The following is a 20,503-nucleotide window of genomic DNA, read 5'->3' on the forward strand; positions in this document are numbered from 1 at the left end:
AATTAAATTTTCTAGAAAATAAGGTACATTTTATTGTTGCTATGCATGTGAAGTTAAAAATGTAAAATAAATAAAAATAAATAAAAATAAAAAAATACAAAACAGCATTTATTAATGATACTAATTGTTAGGTATAGTTACCATAGAAACTAAATATGTAGTCTATAATAATGGATGTCATAAATAGAATAATAAGAAAAAATATTTCTAATTTAAGCTCAGCGACTATGATTTTTTTTTCTTTTCTTTGTTTTTATCACTACCTTTATATATTTACTATGTCCATTTTTAGAATGTAAGCTTCTATCATAACTTTGCTTGATTCAGTAAATATATATCTATTGCTAGGAAATAAGGACAATAATCGATCATATACAATGTTCTTATATTTTCCTTATAGTGTTTAAAAGAAAAACAAAAAAATTACATATTCATGTACAAGTTGTGACGTTGATTTCGTTTTTTTTTTCTTAAAAAAAAAAGAAAAGAAAGAAAAAAAAGTACACCAGTTAAAAGGCCTCAAATTATAAATGGAAGATTATGATGAACAAGTAATTGAAGCACCAGTAGGCTTGCAGTCAACAACGTCTAGACAAAGTTTATTATTGAATAAAAGTAATCGAAGATCAACTATTCTTACTAGACCTCAAAATCAAACGGAACCACCAACTGGAAATCCAAACAAGTCTAGTCAAGTTAATGATCAACTAAAACAAGAATACGAAACGGTTCAATCAATAAATAAAGTCTTGGAAACAGTATTAGAAAACTTTGAAGAGACTCAAGATAAGTTACAGCGATTTTCAAAAACTGTAGATCAAACGGATAATTTATTGAATCTTTGGTTATCTATTTTAAAGCGTACGGAGGATACAAAATCAGTAATAGAGGATACTGCCTGGCTTAATACAGTAAGTTTATTAGATATCAAAAATTATTATCTTCAAAACATGGATTAATATCATTTGTTAGGAGAAAAGAATTACATCAAATTTTGAATCAGGTAAAATAATAATGATAAAGATAGTATAGTGTCTCAAGTATTAAGTTCTTTCCTTTGTAGATAATAACACTAAGAAAAGGCGTATGAAAGAGTGATAATGATAGGCTCTAAACACTTATATACCACATATTTCTGTTCATGTAAATAAAGTTATCATTTAAAACGTAATGTTGAGATAGATAAATCTTAATTATGTGTTTAATGAAAAAAAAAAAAAATGAAATGAAGACTCATTTATTTAACATCTTTTGTTTTTGATATAATTATTTATTTATTTTTACTATTTTAGTTTGGTCAAGTCTATAAATATATATCCATATACATGTATACATTATTATTATTATTATTATTATTATAAATTATTAGAACCTAAACAATATTTCCGTAAGATTATTGCAAGATCCTTTTGCATTAAAGGTTTAGTCACATAATCATTCATTCCAGCATTTAGACAGTTTGTTTGAGAAGTTAGTTGTATATCAGCTATATAATTATATACATGTTATTTATTGATATATACATATATGGTCTGTTTTCATTCTTCCTACCTGTCAACGCTATAATGGGTAAAAGAGGACTATAATTCATTCTTTTCTCATATTCACGAATCTTTTTTGTAGCTTCTAATCCATCACAACCTGGCATATGATGGTCAATCCAAGCTAATACAAAATATCCTGGTCCTCTCGCTTTCCATGTATCAAAACATTCAAATCCATTATTACATTTTTCAACAATAAATCCTAATCTTTTCAGCTGTTTAATAATCAATTTTTGTGCAATAATATTATCTTCCGCAATTAAAATTTTTTGTCCTTTGAAGATAGCTAGTTCTTCGGGTGAGAAGGTTCCATGATTTTTTCTTGAATAAGAAGATGTAACGATAATAGCCGGCTCTGGTTCAAGTTGGGTTGTGATTGCTGTTTTCTCATTAGGTAATTGGTCTATTTTGTGCTGCCTCTTCATCATATTACTATTATTGTCATTTGTCACATTCGTGCTACTAATAGCTGGTGCTACAGAATATGAACTTGAAATTAAAGTTTGATCATCTAATCCTAAATTGTTAACAGTAGTATGATTTGACTCTAGGATGGTAGTAGTAGTAGTAGTAGTTGTTGTTGTTGTATCTGATTTTGAAACAACTCGAATTAAGGCATTTAATAATTTTACTGTCCTGATAGGTTTTAATAATCGAGTAACTAAAGGGTGAAATATGTGCTGATAAGGAAAGGGTGTTGTATAATCATTCTCTGTATCATCATGTGTATTATGTGTAAAATGGCGACGAATATTATCAACTGTAGGCGCAATCAAAAGTAATATACTTATATTCTTTAGACTAGGCGTATTTTCAATATACTTGATAACCTCTAATAGAGTGTCTGAACGGGAAGAGTTCATAATAACACAATCAAAGGGTATATTTTTTTTTGAGTTCTCAATAGCAAGTTGAATACCTTCTACAACGTTATCTTTTTGTTCTAAATATTGTATCCAAGGAATAAAGGCCTGGATCATCAACTTAGTCTTTTCCTCACTAATAATCAAAATGCGAGGTTGTCCCAACTGGTCTCGAAGTTCCTTAATAGTATTGGATTGTAAATCATAACTAATATCAGGCTCAGCTATAGTATTCCCATTTTTTACTTGAATTGTAAACGTAAATGTAGAACCCTGATTTACAGCAGAATTAACCTGAATATCGCCATGCATCAATTTGACAAGTTGTAAACAAATTGAAAGACCAAGGCCTGTTCCACCAAAATTTCTTATAATAGAAAATATATATAATGTCAATATAAAATAATTATGTACTATGAATAGTATATATTTATATATCATATCATATCATATCTAGTTACCTAGTTGTTGATCCGTCTACTTGACTAAATGGCAAGAATAGTCCCTTAATTTCATCTTTAGACATACCTATACCAGTGTCTTGAACAGAGATTTTAAGGATAATATTATCTTCTTCAACTGCTATGCTTTCCTTATCTATTCCACATCGAATAATCACTTCTCCATGATGTGTAAACTTGATAGCATTTCCAATCAAGTTCATTAAAATCTGACCAATACGATTTCCATCACCATATACGATGGAAGGCACGTCTTCATCAATAAAATAATATAGTTCAACATTCTTATTTGTAGCGAGTGTAATCAACAGTTCTATACGATCAGCAATCAAGTCCTCTATGTAAAATAGACCATAAAGTAATTTAACTTTGTGTGCTTCTAATTTAGAAAAATCCAATAAATCATCAATGATATGCAAGAGCATTTCACAACTTTGTTTTGCGATTAAAATAAGCTCTCGTTGTTCAACGTCAAGCCGTGTTTCACTCAAAAGACAAATCATGCCATAAAAGCCGGAAAATGGCGTGCGTAACTCATGTGACATATTTGCCAAGAAGTTAGATTTCATTCTTGTGGCATGAAGCGCTTGTTCTTTACTTGCTCGAGCTTCTTCTAGTGCTTTCAATTGTCTTTCAATCATTAACGCATTTGCCATAGTTGCCTTTTGAACTGATTTAAATAAGAGCGCATTAGTGATCGAGATACCGATTTGGTCACACAAAATAGCAAGAACATTAGCGTGTTTATGTGTAAAAGTATTCAAATTGGCTTGAAGATAAAGGACTCCTACTAGTGTATTTTTATGCATAATAGGCATGCATATGACAGCTCCTTTCTTTATATTATTATCGCCTGTAGAAAACCTGTGATCAGCTTCAACATTTGAAATGAAAAGGCTGGCATGCGTATGAATAACGTAATGGACAATAGAAGTGAATACTTTATCATCATCATCACAAAGTGGAAGGGGAGGTTCGAAGGTTTCACATATATCTGTAGAACGTACTGAATGGGCAGCAATACCAAAAATTCCTTCTTTAATTATAATAGCACCAGATTCTGCTCCTGAATTAGCCATAATAATACCAATCATCTTTTTTAACAGCTCATCAAAGGAATTTACTTCATTAGATATAACTACAAATAACCAAAATATATATATATATATGAGATTTGTATATTCTTTATGCATATTGCTTCATATACTTTACCTTGAGAGCTTTTAATGATTGAAGTTAAATCAACCATATCTAAAGAAAATAATGTGTCTTCTCGATCAAAACCAACATCATCTAAAATGGTGATAGGATTATTCATACTGGAATTACTTGCCAAGACACTATGCTCAGAAAAATCTTCGTTCCCATACAATTCTTTTAAAGAAGAATCTGGTGTAATCTCATCACTACTATTATTATCCCAAATACTAACTTCCTTCTCTGTAACTGTTGTTGTCAAACTAATAATAACGTCTTCTGTTTGAATAGCTGCATCTTCTTTATCTGTAATTTTTTGGCTGCTTAATTCTTTACTGTATTTTTTCTTAAGATACTGTACTTTGCCAAAGGCACCCCAATGGGAATAAAATTTTAATGATCTACATAATGTTGGAATAGCAAGCATAGTTAAGCCACAGCGCATATAATATTCAGATAAAAGCTCATATGTAAGACCCAAAAATGAATACCATCTTCCTTTTAGACATAAGTCAATCACTTCATTGTATAATGCCAAAGTATGCTGCATGTTAATATTATCGAGAGTTGAAATTTGTGCTTGCTAGTTGAATTCAAGAAAAAAAAAAAAAAAAAAAAAAAAAAAAAAAAAAAAAAAACTGTTTTAGTTGAATGCATAAAATACAGTTATTTCAGGAATACTTACGACAATTTTATGATACATGCGGTAATTGATTTCAGAATAGGATGCAAGTTCATTCAGTCTGGCCTCATTCTTTTTAAGCTGCCTTTTATATTTTTCATGTTTTAAAGAGTCTATATTTGGATCACGTAAACTTTCAACTATTGCCATTGAATGATAATACATGGCTATACCGACATGACGATGTCTATGAAAAAAAAAAAAAAAAAAAAAAAAAAAAAAAAAAAGATAAACGTTAAGATTAGAAGAGCAATAGCTTAGTAGGATCATTGTTTCGTATACTTACAATGCTTCGTTAATTGAGCTATCGAAAATTTTGAAACCTAAATCAGAAGCTTCTTGAGTAAATCCAAAGTGAAATAAAAGGATCATTTTAAAACTATAATGCCTGGATATATAAAAGTAATAAGTAAATTAAAAAAAAAAAAAAAAAAAAAAAAAAAAAAAAAAAAGAAAAGGAAAATCTAGCTATTATATGTATAATTTACCAGTTTAATGGGTTCCCAGAATTAACACTTTGGCTCTTGATATCTTCCACAAATGAAGGTTCATCAAAACTCCTATCCGGATCATTCATCATTGTGTCAGGATCCATAGTGATATCGGTCTTTCCTTGAAAAACCAATATAGATCTCCAAAGTGAAATGTTTAGTATAAGCACGTCCTTAGAATTGCCTTTGCTACATTCTTCCATTGAATGATTGAGATGCCAATGAAGTTCGGATAGGTTACAGCTTGTCCAATATAATGTACATGCTACATGAAATAAGGCCATAGAGGAAAACAGCTATGATAGTTTTTTTTTATGCAAATTATATAAATATAAATATAAATATAAATATAAATATGTATATATATGTATATGCATATATGTATATGCATATATATATATTATTATCTTAATGCTATAACCATTTATACTCCAAATAAGAATAAAATCTTGGAGTTATTTAATTCCTCTTTTTCTTACCTGATCTCCACCAGCAATAGCAAATTTATAAGCTCTTTGATACTGATAAATATATTCTCGTACATGAGCGCCAGTCCATTGAGCCAACATGGAATGATGAACAATAATAGCTCTTGCAATCTCTGAATTCCCTGCGTATTTTTCACTGATAGTCATTCCAAATCGGCCTAATTGAGCGGCAAAGTGGAATTCAGATACACGTGTTGCCGTACAACCTGCCCAGATAAAACCACCACCGCTAGCAGCTGTATAGCCATATTTTAATGAATGTTCACATAATTTGAGAGCAAAGAAATCAACCAGAAGAGGATTTACCCAATAAGCTCCCGCACATGCCTCATTTAACAAAGCCATGATTGCCATCTGTTTCGGGTTTTGACAGGGACCGCCCTTCAGTAAGATTTCAAAACCAGGTTTGACAATACTAGGTTTCATAATGTGATAATAGTCAAGGACTTGCTCCTCTGTGATGTTTGTATCGACAAGGATACCCAATTCTTCTAAACCTTCCAAAATATTATGTACACCATTTCGATATTGAGATTGTTCAAAGTAAATACGGGCCTTGATACGCCACACTTGAGCTCTTTCAAGTGGAAGGTGATGAGTATGGTCCATAATTTGCTTTATCATGCTGCTTCGTTCCTCATCACTCATGAGAGAACGAGCTGGGGCTAGGTTCTCTGTGACTTTATTCCTGCTGTTCTCTGTCGTAATCAGTTTGTCTTTATAAACAGTTCTATTATTACTTAATAACTCGTGTTCTAATATCTTCATATAAACATTCAAAGTCTCTGAACTTGAATTGTCTGGACCATCTTGCCATCGTTTTACAATATCCTCATCCAACAAAGATAAAGCAGATTTGTAATAGGCTGAAGAGAGTTGTATTGCACCTGATAATGCTGCTTCATTACCTGCTTTAATTAAAATACTACGATAACACTTTCTTTTATCCATCATTTGAATCAGTCTTTCGCTCTTCATAAGATGGTATGCCGTCAAGAATATATTATCCTCCTCTTCCATTTCTTCTTCCATCATCAGCATTTCGCCAATTTTAAGATGCATACTGTCTCTTTGTTGTGGGTCAACAATTAACATGGAAGCAGCCTGATAATAACGATCATGAATGAATTGAAATTCATTCCCTGACTTGTATTGAATAATGCCCTCACTGAGTGCTACTTGAAGTCCGATCATAGCTTGGCTTGAACGTCTTTCTTCATCTTCAGATAATAGAGTGACTGTTGCTGTAGTAGTGAGAGGAGGAGGAGGATCAGATGATAATGGATAGTTTTCTTCAGCTATGGGTACTGTTGACCTGTTGTTGTGATAACCCGCACTATGGCTACTTCCAATACTACTGTTATCGTCGATTAGGTCACCGTTTGTAGTTGAAGAAGCTATCATGAGCCATTTAATTCGTCTAAAGTTGAATACATGACCAATAAGGCTAGCCCACATTAGAAAACATTGAACACTTGGTTCTAGAGAACGTAAATGAGAGACAAGGTTTTGGATATCAAAGATATGATGTTCATCATGTTGAGGTTGTTGTACGTGATGATAAGATCTTTTATATTCCATATCTCGTCGAAGTAGATCATTACTATGATTGATAGTAGACGATGACGTTGATGCAATTTTCATGATACTAGGCTTTTGCTCTGTATCAAATAATTTTTTGATATTGTCTAATCTAAATTTCCAATGTTTAGCATTCCAATCAAACCAAATATCCTCTTTTCGTTTCATCGTCTTTAAAAACTGTTTGACATAAAATGGATTTCCTCGGGTCCAACAATAGATGATGTCTACAAGAGGAGCTATTGTCTCCATACGTTGTTGTTCTTCTTGTATACCCCATGGAGATTGTTGTTGCTTGTTGCTACTATTGCTGTAGAGGGTGTCAAAGACAAGTTCATAAAGGACATCTTTATTAAATGTTCCAAGTTCAATTGTTGTGATAGGATGAATTGTTTCGAATTTTTCTAGAATTTTGATTACTTTTGAAGGTGTTTCATCGCCATCTCGAAAAGTTAAAATAATTAACATGATTGTATGTGAATGTAAAAGTGCATTAATTAAATGAATAGATGGATCATCTATGAAAAGAAAAAGAAAGGAAACAAATAATTAATAAAAAAAATTGTTATATATATTTAAAAAAAAAATAGGCAAGAGTTTGGTCTATTAAAGACAGATTATATGAGTATTATTCATTACTAACCTGCTTCTTGTAGATCATCTAGACACTGGTTGTACAAAAAAAAATAATAAGATAATGCAATGTCATGTCTTTTTTTTTTTTTTTTTTACTTACCAAAGTTAGCAATTTTCTTCTAGCAATTGTTCTAATAATGTTCAAAAATACCTAATAAGGTATAGTTAGATTCTATTAAAAAGAAAAAAAAAAAGAAGAGGGAACCAAACTTACAGAATGAAATCTAGCTTCAGTATTTAAAATGTTAGAAAGAGCATCATCATCATCTGGTGAGTTTATTCTTTCTCGACAATCGTACAAAATAGGTTTTAATTCAGGTACCATATTGACCATTAAACGAACATTGCTGAATTGAGGACCTAGATTATGCTTCAAGTCCTTATAAAACTCACGAATAACCTGTTCTGATTCAGTTAAAAGTTGTCTTAGAATAGAAGAAAGGCACCTTAATAGACCATTGTAGGGCCTCTTTTGATTCTTATCAAATTTGGCTGTTGCTGTATAACCACAATGACGAGCTTGTATACTTAGGGTCGAGATCAGAGTTGATTTGCCTATACCCCCTGGCCCCTTCAGAACGATCACTTCGCAAGCAGTATGGTCAAGTGATATAGATGTATTAATACGTAGTAAACTGTCTGCTTCTTTGATTAAATTGTTCTCCTCCTTTTCATTCTCACAACATAATACTTGTTCTGTTGTCGTTGAAAGAACTGGCATTTTTTCTGTACTGTTATTATCATCAGTTGCTTCTTCTGTTGCAATAGTCATATGATTTAGTGGTGTTGCATCTTTTGAATTAGAAGTCGTTGTAGCTAAATTATTCTTATTAGAAATTGACGCTGCCTGTAGCATTTTTACTCTATTCTTTTCCTGTTGATGAAGATTATATGTATTTTCAATGATAGAGCTCATGAGTTCTGATTCTTTATTTCGTCCGTATAAACTATCTGATACTTTAAAAACAGGATTTATATCACGTAAACCTAATTGAAAATGAACAAGCTATTATATATACGTATATATATATATATATGACAATAAATAAGATAAATATGGTACAATTCATTATTATGAATAATAATTACTTGATCAAAATTTGATTCAGAAAGTCTTCTTTGACATTCTAATAAATCCTCCCTTAAGCCATAGGCACTATCATAACGTTCTTCTACAGTCTAACCTCATGTATAATTAGTAGTCCATCTATCTATAGAAATTAATATTCTATCTTACTTTCTGGGTCAATTTGTTAATAATATAGCTAATGGTAGGAGGTATGTCGTTTCGAATAGTATGAACCAAAGGTACAGTTTTTGATAAAATAGCATGTATAATATCCATAGCTGTTCCTTTAAAAGGATCGTTGTTAGTTAAAATGATAAAAAACATAATACCAAGTGAATATAGATCAGTTCGATGATCTAAAGCATCTGATGTTCTTCCTGTCTGTTCTGGACTAACATAAACTAGAGATGATTGAAATTCTTTTGGAGAATAAAATCGAACTGATGAAGAGGCATTCGTATAATAGTCACTGACTTGAGAGAAATAAACAGAATTAGAGAGACGCTTTGAATGATAACTAGTAGGTTGAGATAGTGTTGCTATTGGTGGTGGTGGTGGTGGAGGTGGTGGAGGTGGTGGAGGAGGAGGAGGAGATGGAGAAGAGGATGATGATGAGTTTGTATAATTATTATCAGACATAAAAGATCTCCATCTAGAAGTAGTCAATAGTAGTTCTTCATAAGAATTTAAGCCTCCGCCAAAGTTCCATACCTTTGTGCGTAATTTTTGATCTTGATCATAAGTACATTGAAAGGCAGAAGGACGCAGCTCACCGTGTACTACACCATTTACATGAAGGAATTGAAGAGCCGAACAGCATTCAATAGCAAATTCAAGAAAGGTGTCTAGAGTAATCTCGTTACAATCTCGAATTGGTAGTTGATCATTCCAGATCTCAAAATTATTTGTGGTCTGACTGAGAGAGAAAAGAGTAAAATAATGTCTCCTTTGTTGATATTCGAAATAAATGTAGTCATTTGGTTGAATATCTTGATAAAGTATAGCAGCTAAGCCATCCTGAACGAGAGAGACATATTCGGTAACATGTGGTATATATTTATATCCATCTGGTAATGAGTATAATCTTTTTGTTACATAATATTCTCGTTCAAGTCGAACAGAATGTGGTGAAATTTTAGCCAATATAGGCTTATTATCTTTATTTCTTGAATAAGAATGAGTGAATGAATAAAAAAATGGAAGGGGAAAAGCGAAAAGCGAAAAAAGAGAAAAAAGAGAAAAGAAAAAGAAAAAAAAAAAGACAAATTTTATTATTATTGTTAAAATTCTTTTAAATATTCATTATTACCTCTTTCCAACACTGACAGCAATTAATCCACCAGCGCCGGCAAGTTCTATTGCTTTACCAAATGTATAATTTGGTATGTTAAACTCATATGTTTCATAGTTAATATTAAAATTGCCAGGGGGAAGTGTTCTCGGAAGAGGTCGATCAAATAAAGAAGATTTTGTCTTCTTATTGTTATTGGTTGAATTTGATTTTTTTATTTTTTTGTTTTTGTTTGAATATTGATTTAAAATATGAAAGGAAGACATGATATCTTCTTTTCTTTAATAAAATTACAATAAAAAGTAAAAATTAAGGAAGAAGAATGAAAGAAAAAAAAATATATATAAAAATATGTATGTATATATGATAGAGAGGAAAGGGAAGAGAAAAATGAAAAAAAAAGAAAAGAAAAAGAAAAAAAAATATATGAAATATAAAATAAACAGTGTATTATAATCATCCAATTTTGGATTGTTGTACCGACCCACTGTTCCAATTACAACATGATATCTGCTCCGGTTACAATTGGCCTTTGTGGAGGTATAATATTTCCCATTATGGCTGCAGACGGCATATGTGACATTTGTCTATAAATAATTGTTTTTAATTCTAGGTTAAGTTTTCGAGTAAAGGAATAAATAGTAATTGTCCAATATGACTATAATGTATGGTAAAATTAGTACAGGCATTCATCTATATCAACATAAAGATATATATTACATAAGTTATTATCATTATTATAGTTGATAAAATCGTAAACTTTAATTCATTTTCCCAAGTTTTGTTACAGTTGAAAAACTCTTCTTTCCCTATAAATCGGTTTTCATCAAGAATAGTGAAATCGAGATTATAGGGGTTTAAATCTATATCACTGCAATGTTGAATATAATTGTCCTTTTGAACGATGAATAAAACTGTGTTTATAAATGTATCCAATAACAAAATAAAGACTAGAATAAATATGGTTAATGAGGCTATTCGCATACCATTTGCAGATCTCTATGATAAATTAGAATAAGGAACAACTTTTTAACTCTGTAAATAATAGAATTATAATACAAACCAAATAAATAGGAATTAATGACCCTAAACAAATAGTAAAAAAAATAAGATTGATTAAACCAAATAGATAAACTCCAGTGTTATTATCGCTCATTTGAGTATAAAAAGCTAATAATAAAGGATGAGTCTAGTACATGTATATCATATTAAATAGAATAAACTTACGACTTTTAGCCTGAAATGATAATATTGTAAAATATAAAGAAAGTCCCTTTTTTTAAAAAAAAAAAAAAAAAAAAAAAATATTAGTAGTTAGTATTTAATTATCCTATTTTATTATATAATACCATCCATATTAAACAAGAAAAGAAGGCTCCTATTCTTAAATGTATGCAGCCACAACATTTATGAATATAAGGATTCCTTGAATGTATAATCTGATTATGAATTATAAAAGGCCGTATCATTTATTTATTTTTGGTTAAAAGATCAATAAGGAAGAAGAAGAAAATAAAGAAAGAGGAAGGTAGATATTTGGTTATTTTCTCATTGTTATTATGGTCTTCTTCTTCTGTAATAAATTGTAAACATTTACCTTTTTATTCTTCAAATTGTTCCACAACTTACTTAATCTAATTATTTATTGAAGATCTTTTTCCTTTATTTGATATTTTAACTCAGTTTAATATTATTACATGGCACGTTAAGTAATAGAGAGTTTCCATGTATTTAAGAGGAGCTATTGTAGCTCAACATGCTTCCCCTGTTAACTTTCCTCTTTATTAAGCTTACCATACTTAAGTTAATTATATGATAAAAGGAAGGGAAAAAAATAGTAATAAATTACTTCCATTTTATTGGATACTTTTAGGATCTTGGACAATATCAAAGCCTATTAATCCAGATTATCAATAAAAGTTAAGAATGTTCTACTAGAATATAACCTTATTTGTATTAAATATTGGCGGAATAAAGTATTTATTATTTAAAAAAAAAAAAAAAAAAAAAAAAAAAAAAAAAAAAAAAAAAAAGATTGCTTTTATACGAATAATAGTGCATAATAACAAAATTAGAACTCTATATTTTATAATGAAATTAAAATTAACAGAATTCATTAGCTATTAAAGACTGCTGCGTCCGTTAATTATGAACAGATATAGAATACAGTATTTCAGCTTATGATTGAGATGAATCTTTTTTTTTTTCTTGTTTATCAATAAGAGTTTGGGTCGAGAAAAAGCGAAAATAAAATAAGGAAAATTAATGGACAAATAAAAAGTGGTTTGTATGTAAATATCTTAGTCATCAAAGGACAATGTCTCTGGTAAAAATGATGAGACTTTCACTTTCCTTCCAAATAGAAAATGGGATAACAACCCTATTTTTACTATCATTGATCTCTCTGTTCCATCGTGTGCTGCAGCTTTTACATTTGAGTATATTGTAAGAATATTTACTATTGAGGAAGTCTTGCTGGTTTCAGGTCTTTTTTTTTCTTATAGTTATTGCCTATTTAATATCTATACCTTGAAGATGGTACAAATAATTAAGTTTCATACAATACAACACTTCAGATACTCTAGATTCATTAACATTGATCGCCAAAGACTTGAACAATTTTGATCTCTATTTAAATTATTTGTAGAATATACCAGTAGTTTCAGAAATTATTCTTCTTATTGGTACTGTACTCTTGTTTTTTTTTTCATACCATCATCAAATACAATCAACTGTGCTAACTCTCATCTTTTAAAGGATATCTTTGGCCATCGCTATTTCTTCTTATGTTTATCGCTTTCTTTTTTGGACTATTATGTTTTCTTTTCTATTTTTTCTTTTGTTTTACTCTATTTTGACTTGTTTGTTTGTGCTTAGTAGGATTATACTTTTTTTTTTTCATCTAAGGGATCGTCCAAGCTGAAGTGAGATAAGATTGTCTAGAATTGATCTCGTTCTTTTTTTTTTTTCAAATAGATATTGTCTTATGATTTTTTACTTGTTACATTTCAGCGAAGACAACGATCGAAAAATGAAACTGAATGCCTTGTCCATCCTTTACAGTCTGCTAGAGTAACTTCAGAACATGCTTCTATAATTTGAGGAGTCAATGCATCACTGCCATCGAAAGGTCGTCTTTTGACATTATATTTTTCTTTCGACCAAAACTCTTCAATAGGATTAAGAAATGGTGAGTATGGTGGAAGATAAGCACATTTGTAACTTCTTTTCTCAATGAACCCTCTCACAATGACAGGCTTATGTATAGGAGCATTATCCATGATAACGTAGTAACTTTTCATCTCATTTTTGTCAAGAATATCCATCGCATTACTCAAATAGTTCAAAGAATGTTCGGTTCTTGTGCCTATTTTTGCTGTTGTAGCTATTATTTTCCCATCTGCGTTTCTCTTTTTAGTTCCAGCGACAATAACAGGTTTTCTCCGAGAAATATCAATAACACCTTGGTTCGAAATAGCGCCAAGAATAGTGATTGTAGTTTCCTTGCTCTTTGGAATTACAGTTTTTGCTGGCTCGCCCGCTTTTGACCAACCTCTTGTACGACTGATATGTAAATTAAAACCGGCCTCATCTATGAAAACACAATTCTTTTCAAAATCCATTTCATTATTAGATAACCATGATTCAACAGTAGTTTTTTCTTTTCAAGAGGTTCCCATCCGAATTTCGATATTCAGTAAGTTTTTCTAGTTTCTTTATGCTTAATGCGCGTTGTTCTTTAACATGGCGATAAAACTGGCTTTTCGAAATAGAATTATCAGGATATTGTTCGATAAGCTTTTCCTTCAACTGCTCTAAGGTCATTGGTGCAAAATTATCGATAAGTTTTATGACAAACAACGTGTGTTCTTCCGTTAAAACCTTAAATCGAACTCGACCCCTTTGTTTTTTTCTCAGGAACATCTTGAGTTTCATGCCATAACTTTCGATATCGATAAGCAGTTAAAAGAATAATGCCTTTTCTTGTTGCAGCATCTTTTACCGGTACCTGTTCAACGATTAAACCAATGAAATCGACAATTTGAGAAACCGTATATGATCTGTAAGACGTTGCAGACTTCTTACCCTTAATTTTTATAGCACCTGCAAGGTTTTCAGCGAATTTCTCCAGCTTCACCTTCTCATTGTCTTCTTCTTCATACTCGCTATCTTTTTCTTCACTTTGTTTTGTATCTCCATTTGCTACTTCAAAATCGTTTATAACTTCCTCATCGATTTCCATAGCAGCCTCATCTCGATCAAATGTAAGACGCATCATTGACATCAAACCGGAATATACCACGACTGTTTGATCATCAAAGTTTTCAGAATCTTTTAATGACAGATCTTCCTTGTAAATATCTTTTGTCATGTTTAAATTGCTAATGTTTAAAAAAAGTTGGCTATCAATTATCACATAAAATTTTCCAAACTAGTTATCAACCAATATAATTTTTCTCATTTTAGAACTTTAAAATTCTCATTTTATCGAATTATTTTCTCATTTATTTGGAAAATACAGTATTAAGGAACTTCTTTTGACCAGTCATTAGTGATATAAAGTAATAAAAAAAAAGTATCGTCTTCATTTAGTTGGTACTTGATCGAAGTTTTTTTTTTTTTTTCGCGTTTCACACTAACCAAATATATTTTCAGAAAAAGTCAGGCGTTGTCCGTGTCACTTTTAATGGTGATGTTATTTTTTTTTCTTTGTGCAGACTTTTTCTTTTGTGGCGCATCTTCTATGTAACATTAAAACATTGACCAACGTAGCTATCTCGTACAGGATGAAAAAAAGTAATCGTATACCAAGACAGGGCATTGCGAGGTATATCTTTGCTTGCTACGAACATGCTTGTACTGCTTGCTCTTCTTCCTGAGGAGACGGCCAATTCCTTCTACAAGATTGGTGGCATAATTTTTTTTCTATGCCTTTTGCTTGTACTAGGTAGCAGCTACAGCATGGTACTATCCTTCATCAACAAGAAGAAAAGGAAAAGTCTTTTTTTTTTTTTTAGTTAAGCTAAGTATCTTTTAAGTTGATAGTTTGACACATCTTTACTTACGTTAACTGACGATAATTATGTAGGTTGAAAACCATACGTTACAATCCTTCTTGAATTATTCCCTAATGCAGCTTCTATATAGAATTAAGATCACATATTTATGCTATACGAAAAGGGATTGCATATCGCAAATCACGTTTGCTCTCTGTTCCTTCGTAAGAAGCAAGAAACTAAAAGTAAAAGGGTTTGCAGTAAAGATTATCTTGTCTATCGATGTTTAATCCGTTATTAACTATTTTTTAGCTATACACCATGTTCTATCATGATGAGAAGAATTCTTGCACTTTAGGTCCACGCTGTTATTAAATAATATTTAAGCACAAAGCATAAACCTTTCAAGTTCATAGGCTTGAATGTATCTAACTTCAAGAGACGTAAGCCCAAGAATGAATACTCAACAAAAATAAAAGAGTTGCTAGCTATAAGAAAAAGTTTGAATGACTTCCTATGACACATGCCAAAAAGCAGCATAATCAAATTCTGAATAAAGAAGACCATCAGAGTACTCTCTCTGTTCTTTGTTTTACATTCAACCTATTAAGGTTAAAGTCTTTCGAGTCTTTACAAGTTGCTAGTTTTTTTTTCTTATGAGCTATATTTTTCTCTTTTCTTTTTCTTTCTTCTAATGGGAGAATTGTCTGGGCTATGTATGGCTTTACGAAATATGAAATCAACAGGAAAAAAGACCTGTTGGTGATGCTCTTTTGAAACGCGATATATCTTGTTTTATTTATGTCTATCTATAATGGCTTGCTTTTCTTTTAATTGTCTTTTTTATTGCATTTGTGTAAATTTAGGGAAATTATAAAATCATCGATTGTTAAAAAAAAAGGAACAAATCAGGTAGCAAGTATAAGTGTATTATAGCAGTACTTCAAGTGATAGGTTTCTACTATCTGATATACGTTATCAAACAAAGTAGACATGGATAAAAATTGCTATAGCATTCCAGTTTTTATGGTTTATCAGTTAGGCTAAAGCGACAAACACAATTTCAAACTACGACAACCTGATATTGTTGTTGTACATATACAACAAATGATTTATTCTCATTAGAAAATGTATACCATTTAGCATCTTTTTTTTTTAAAAAAAAAAAAAGAAAAAGAAAAAGAAAATGTCATCCCACTCGTTTCCTCTTGTATTTAATGCTAATACACTTGCTTTATTTCGTAAACGATTACTTAATTGTCCTAAATTTAAGTTGAATTACAAACCAGATGTTAAAGATGCCGCTGTTCTTGTACCATTATGCATTGTTCAAGAAAAACCAAGTATATTATTTACTGTTAGAAATTTAAATATGAGGACTCATCGTGGAGAGATAAGGTAGAAGGCAATAGTTTTATACATGTCTACATATAATTTATTTCTTATTTATGTCGCATAGTTTTCCTGGTGGAAAAAAAGGTAATATACAGTCTCTATATATTTCATTGATAATTTATATTTTTTTTAATGTTAGATGATAGCGATATATCGATAGAGTCCACGGCTTTAAGAGAAGCACAAGAAGAAATTGGATTAAATCCTTCATCTGTTGATATTTTGGGATGTTTTTCACCTTTACCAAATAAAACAGGATCATTAAAAGTGTATCCGTATGTGGGGTTTATTAAGGATCAAGTCGATTTAAAGAAGTTTAATCCTGATGAAGTATCTAGCGTATTTACTTTACCGATTGATTATTTAATCGACCCAAGTATAAGACAAATAAAGCAATTCCGTGATAGCAAGCATAAATATACTGTATTTAAAGTACCTGAGCCTATGGAAGGAGAAAATGAAATATGGGGGTTAACAAGCTTTATTTTAGATGGTAGTATATTGTTAGAGTAAAATGTATACATGAATGTTAATCATGAGTATCTTTTTTTCTTCTTCTTCTTTTAGGTGTATTTCGTAAGATTATTCCAGAGTATTATTCTTGAAGGTGTCGTTATTAAATAAAAAGATGTACAGTAATTATAGATTTTAACCCATACTCTCTCTCTCTCTCCTCTCTCTATATATATATTTGTATACATACAAGACTGAATATATTCTTTTTATATAAAAGTAAGCACTAAGAGGAATTTGCATAATAATATGTATATTAGGGCTGATTTCTTCCCTTCTTGTAATAATTTGGTATAAAGGGAATAAAACAAAATAAAATAAACAAAAAGGATATAAGTGTACACATTATTAATATTTTAGCACTGTATGCCTAACAGTTTCTTTTAAAGTCTAATGTTATTTATAAATTAAGAAAAGACCGAACAGCAACTGTTACTACTACTGTCATTGTAGTTAAGCTTGATACGTAGCATATACAGATTGTATACGATTTAAGTAATACTATTATACAAATGAAAGAAAAACAAACCTATTCTGTTATAATTTAATATATAATAATATACTACAGCAATAGAAGTTGGCAATTGCAATTACTACAAGGAAGCACAACAAAAAAAAAAAAAAAAAAAAAAAAAAAACAAAATATATCGGAAATTAAATTAAACACAATACTACTGGACAAGAACGGAAGGATCACGTGATACTTTCCTAATTAAGAAGGTACAAATTTATGATATTTTTGACGATTTTTTAATCATCAGATGGTTTCTTGGTGTAGTTGGTTATCACGCCTGCTTAACACGCAGGCGGTCGCCAGTTCGAGTCTGGCAGAAATCATCTTTTTTTACATTTTTTATATCGTATTTTATCTTTATATCGTTTATTCAACAAATTATGTAGAGTGCCTCTTTTACTTTTATGATGTGACAACATTAGCAAGTTCTATTATTATTATTTGTTGGTATTATGATAAAACCTTTATCTTTAAATTAATTCAGTACTAAATAAAATAAGAAAGCATTTTTGCTCTATTAACTCGAAGTAACAATATGCCTAAACATGGATCTTAAATCACATGAATATGAATTTTTTTTTTCTTGCTATAATTAAAACTAATAGTATATAAAAAAGGATACAAAGAAACTTGTGAGCCAAAAAAAAAAAAAAAAAAAAAAAAAAAAACGAAATAGAATATTGATTTTCAAAAATATGAAGTAATATTAAAGAATTCTCATTAGAGACACTCTTAAATTTTGACACTTTCCTCATTTTGTAAATGTTTGTTTGTATCTAACAAGCTTGCACTATATTCTTCACATTTTTCCTGATTTTAAACTCGCTATAAATAGGAAAAAAGAAGTAATATAATATATTTGCGATAGTGAGGTGTAAAAGTATACATGTATAAAATATTTTTTTTTAAGATTTACTTATTAAGCGGTAAAAAAAGTAGAAAATATAAACAAAAAGGATTGATTTTTTTTTCCCAGTAAGCATCTACGTACTATTTTTGAATTTGCAGACATTTTGATATCAAATTCTAATGAAGATAATTGTTATTCTTATTATTGACTATGTATGCCATTCTTTGACACTAGCATATTTCTTCTTTGATTTATCATAATGATAATTTATTATACTTTTTCTAACATGCATCAAACAGTCAAAGTATATTTTAATATGCATAAATAAGAAAAGTGATAGGCTCTGATATGCATACTTTCATAATATACATGTATATATATATACGGTTACTGATATTAATACAATATTAAAATAGAATGCGATGGTATAAAACTGCATCAGTTTTTATGTTTATGTTCAATATAAATTCATATAAAACTGAAAAATAAATAACAATAGATTAACAGTAAATCTATCTTTTCTATACTAACTAATTATATATATATATGTATATAAAAGACCTCTATGCATTTCTACATTTTTGGTTTGTGTGTGGTTATTCCTATTCTCTGTTTAGTTTTAAAGTCATCTTTGCTATTACGACTCCATGGTACAACCAGACATTGATGTCTAATGGTTTAGTCAGTATAACTACTTTAGATAGGGCCGATATATACATATATATAAATATTAGTTACCTTGTTATAGCTAAAATCTCTCCTTTTTCGTTCCAAATTTCGCCGTCAAGATCAAATCGTCCATTTATTATGTGTGGAGTGATAAAATGAGCCATAATTTGTTTACCAGAGGGCTTCCTTTTGAATTGTATTTCTAATTGCATAGTTGGACACCACACAGGTTCCTTTAAGATCGCAGGACCAAGAAGTGAGGGTGGAGTGATGAACATATCACACCAATAAGGAATACTCTTGAAATCGATAGGTCTGCCATCAGAAAATGCCATGGTTTGCGTGACTTCAGGAACACCGGGTTCTGTATCGTTTATCGGAAAGGAGCTCATATCAAAATACGCTGTTAGATATTCGCCCATAAATAGATAACTATAAGGTTGAAGGTGATTCATTGTAGGAGGTGGCGTCGGGTTTTTATGATAAAAAGTAGGTCCTTGCTCGTTATCCATATTACCCATTGTAAAAATACACTGAACCTTATCAATCCAGTCAGAAGGGTTATAGTTTATTAATTCAACTAAAGGCTTTAGGTCTTTTCTTTGTTTAAGAGTGCATCGTCCAACACAGTACCCTTTGTTACTCATTTTAAGTTCATGTATTTCTAAAATTAGATCACCAGGTATAGTCTTGCTAAAGAAGAAGCAATTGAGGGCAACAGGGTCTGTTTGATATTTATTAGAAAAGTGTTGAAGTACACTATCGATCATGATACCCATTACATATCCTAACATTCATATACAATTTATTAGCGTATATTTATTAGTATACTTTAATGATTATTATTATTTTCTACCTCCCTATACAGGAATGGTTAGAGTTTATATTAGTTTTCAGTTAAACGACAACTTACATGAGGAACATCACCAATACACCATTTCTTTTTGATGATAACAGTTAAAATACTTCGGACATATACATACATACATTTATATATATACAATAGATTACTTACATCGCTGGCAAAACCTCTGTAAATGTAAGCGTTCTTATCTGTCTTTCCCAAAAATGAAGTATTTGTAACCTGATCAAAAGATGAGATAACTGCTTGCTGTAAGGCTTCTGAAGTATTCATACTTACAAAAAATAAATAAAAAAATAAAATAAAATAAAAGAAAATGAGAAAAAATATATCTATAGTTTAATTTATATAGAAAAAATAATCGTGGAACAATAGTATTACTAAATTTTTAATTATGTAA

General features: G+C 30.3%; 6 protein-coding genes and 1 non-coding gene across 7 annotated transcripts; 3 read left to right on the forward strand and 4 right to left on the reverse strand.

Annotated features, from left to right (window-relative positions):
- Positions 1–271: 271 nt before the first annotated feature.
- On the forward strand, positions 272–1,171 carry BX663DRAFT_513820 (uncharacterized protein). Its single transcript, XM_051528210.1, has 2 exons — positions 272–911; positions 973–1,171. The coding sequence occupies exons 1-2, from the start codon at positions 531–533 to the stop codon at positions 1,030–1,032; spliced, it is 441 nt and encodes a 146-aa protein (XP_051381708.1). The 5' UTR covers positions 272–530; the 3' UTR covers positions 1,033–1,171.
- Positions 1,172–1,355: 184 nt separating this feature from the next.
- On the reverse strand, positions 1,356–10,569 carry BX663DRAFT_553065 (uncharacterized protein; the record flags this gene model as incomplete). The annotated part of the gene is made up of 14 exons (XM_051531416.1): positions 1,356–1,486; positions 1,552–2,774; positions 2,869–4,006; positions 4,081–4,648; positions 4,751–4,934; positions 5,034–5,135; positions 5,236–5,534; positions 5,718–7,825; positions 7,951–7,975; positions 8,044–8,094; positions 8,158–8,949; positions 9,033–9,122; positions 9,181–10,177; positions 10,322–10,569. The coding sequence occupies 14 exons, from the start codon at positions 10,567–10,569 to the stop codon at positions 1,356–1,358; spliced, it is 7,956 nt and encodes a 2,651-aa protein (XP_051381709.1).
- Positions 10,570–10,625: 56 nt separating this feature from the next.
- Positions 10,626–12,087, reverse strand: BX663DRAFT_513832 (uncharacterized protein). Its single transcript, XM_051528211.1, has 5 exons — positions 11,653–12,087; positions 11,531–11,576; positions 11,367–11,473; positions 11,024–11,302; positions 10,626–10,961 (listed from the first exon to the last, which is right to left on the reverse strand). The coding sequence occupies exons 1-5, from the start codon at positions 11,770–11,772 to the stop codon at positions 10,800–10,802; spliced, it is 714 nt and encodes a 237-aa protein (XP_051381710.1). The 5' UTR covers positions 11,773–12,087; the 3' UTR covers positions 10,626–10,799.
- Positions 12,088–14,186: 2,099 nt separating this feature from the next.
- Positions 14,187–14,675, reverse strand: BX663DRAFT_437007 (uncharacterized protein; the record flags this gene model as incomplete). Its single annotated transcript, XM_051523211.1, has 2 exons — positions 14,187–14,384; positions 14,442–14,675. 2 exons carry the CDS (start codon positions 14,673–14,675, stop codon positions 14,187–14,189), a joined length of 432 nt encoding a protein of 143 aa, XP_051381711.1.
- Positions 14,676–16,486: 1,811 nt separating this feature from the next.
- BX663DRAFT_531772 (NUDIX hydrolase domain-like protein) lies at positions 16,487–17,300 on the forward strand (the record flags this gene model as incomplete). Its single annotated transcript, XM_051530406.1, has 4 exons — positions 16,487–16,698; positions 16,760–16,779; positions 16,835–17,071; positions 17,263–17,300. The coding sequence occupies 4 exons, from the start codon at positions 16,487–16,489 to the stop codon at positions 17,298–17,300; spliced, it is 507 nt and encodes a 168-aa protein (XP_051381712.1).
- Positions 17,301–17,971: 671 nt separating this feature from the next.
- Positions 17,972–18,045, forward strand: BX663DRAFT_t87. The gene has a single exon. It is a non-coding gene; the product is annotated as a tRNA-Val (tRNA).
- A 1,009-nt stretch (positions 18,046–19,054) lies between these two features.
- Positions 19,055–20,400, reverse strand: BX663DRAFT_513856 (thioesterase-like superfamily-domain-containing protein). Its single transcript, XM_051528212.1, has 4 exons — positions 20,257–20,400; positions 20,151–20,181; positions 19,311–20,028; positions 19,055–19,242 (listed from the first exon to the last, which is right to left on the reverse strand). The coding sequence occupies exons 1-4, from the start codon at positions 20,374–20,376 to the stop codon at positions 19,146–19,148; spliced, it is 966 nt and encodes a 321-aa protein (XP_051381713.1). The 5' UTR covers positions 20,377–20,400; the 3' UTR covers positions 19,055–19,145.
- Positions 20,401–20,503: the final 103 nt, after the last annotated feature.

The sequence above is a fragment of the Cokeromyces recurvatus genome (assembly GCF_025118155.1).
Source record: "Cokeromyces recurvatus strain NRRL 2243 chromosome Unknown BX663scaffold_17, whole genome shotgun sequence".
Taxonomy (NCBI): domain Eukaryota; kingdom Fungi; phylum Mucoromycota; class Mucoromycetes; order Mucorales; family Mucoraceae; genus Cokeromyces; species Cokeromyces recurvatus.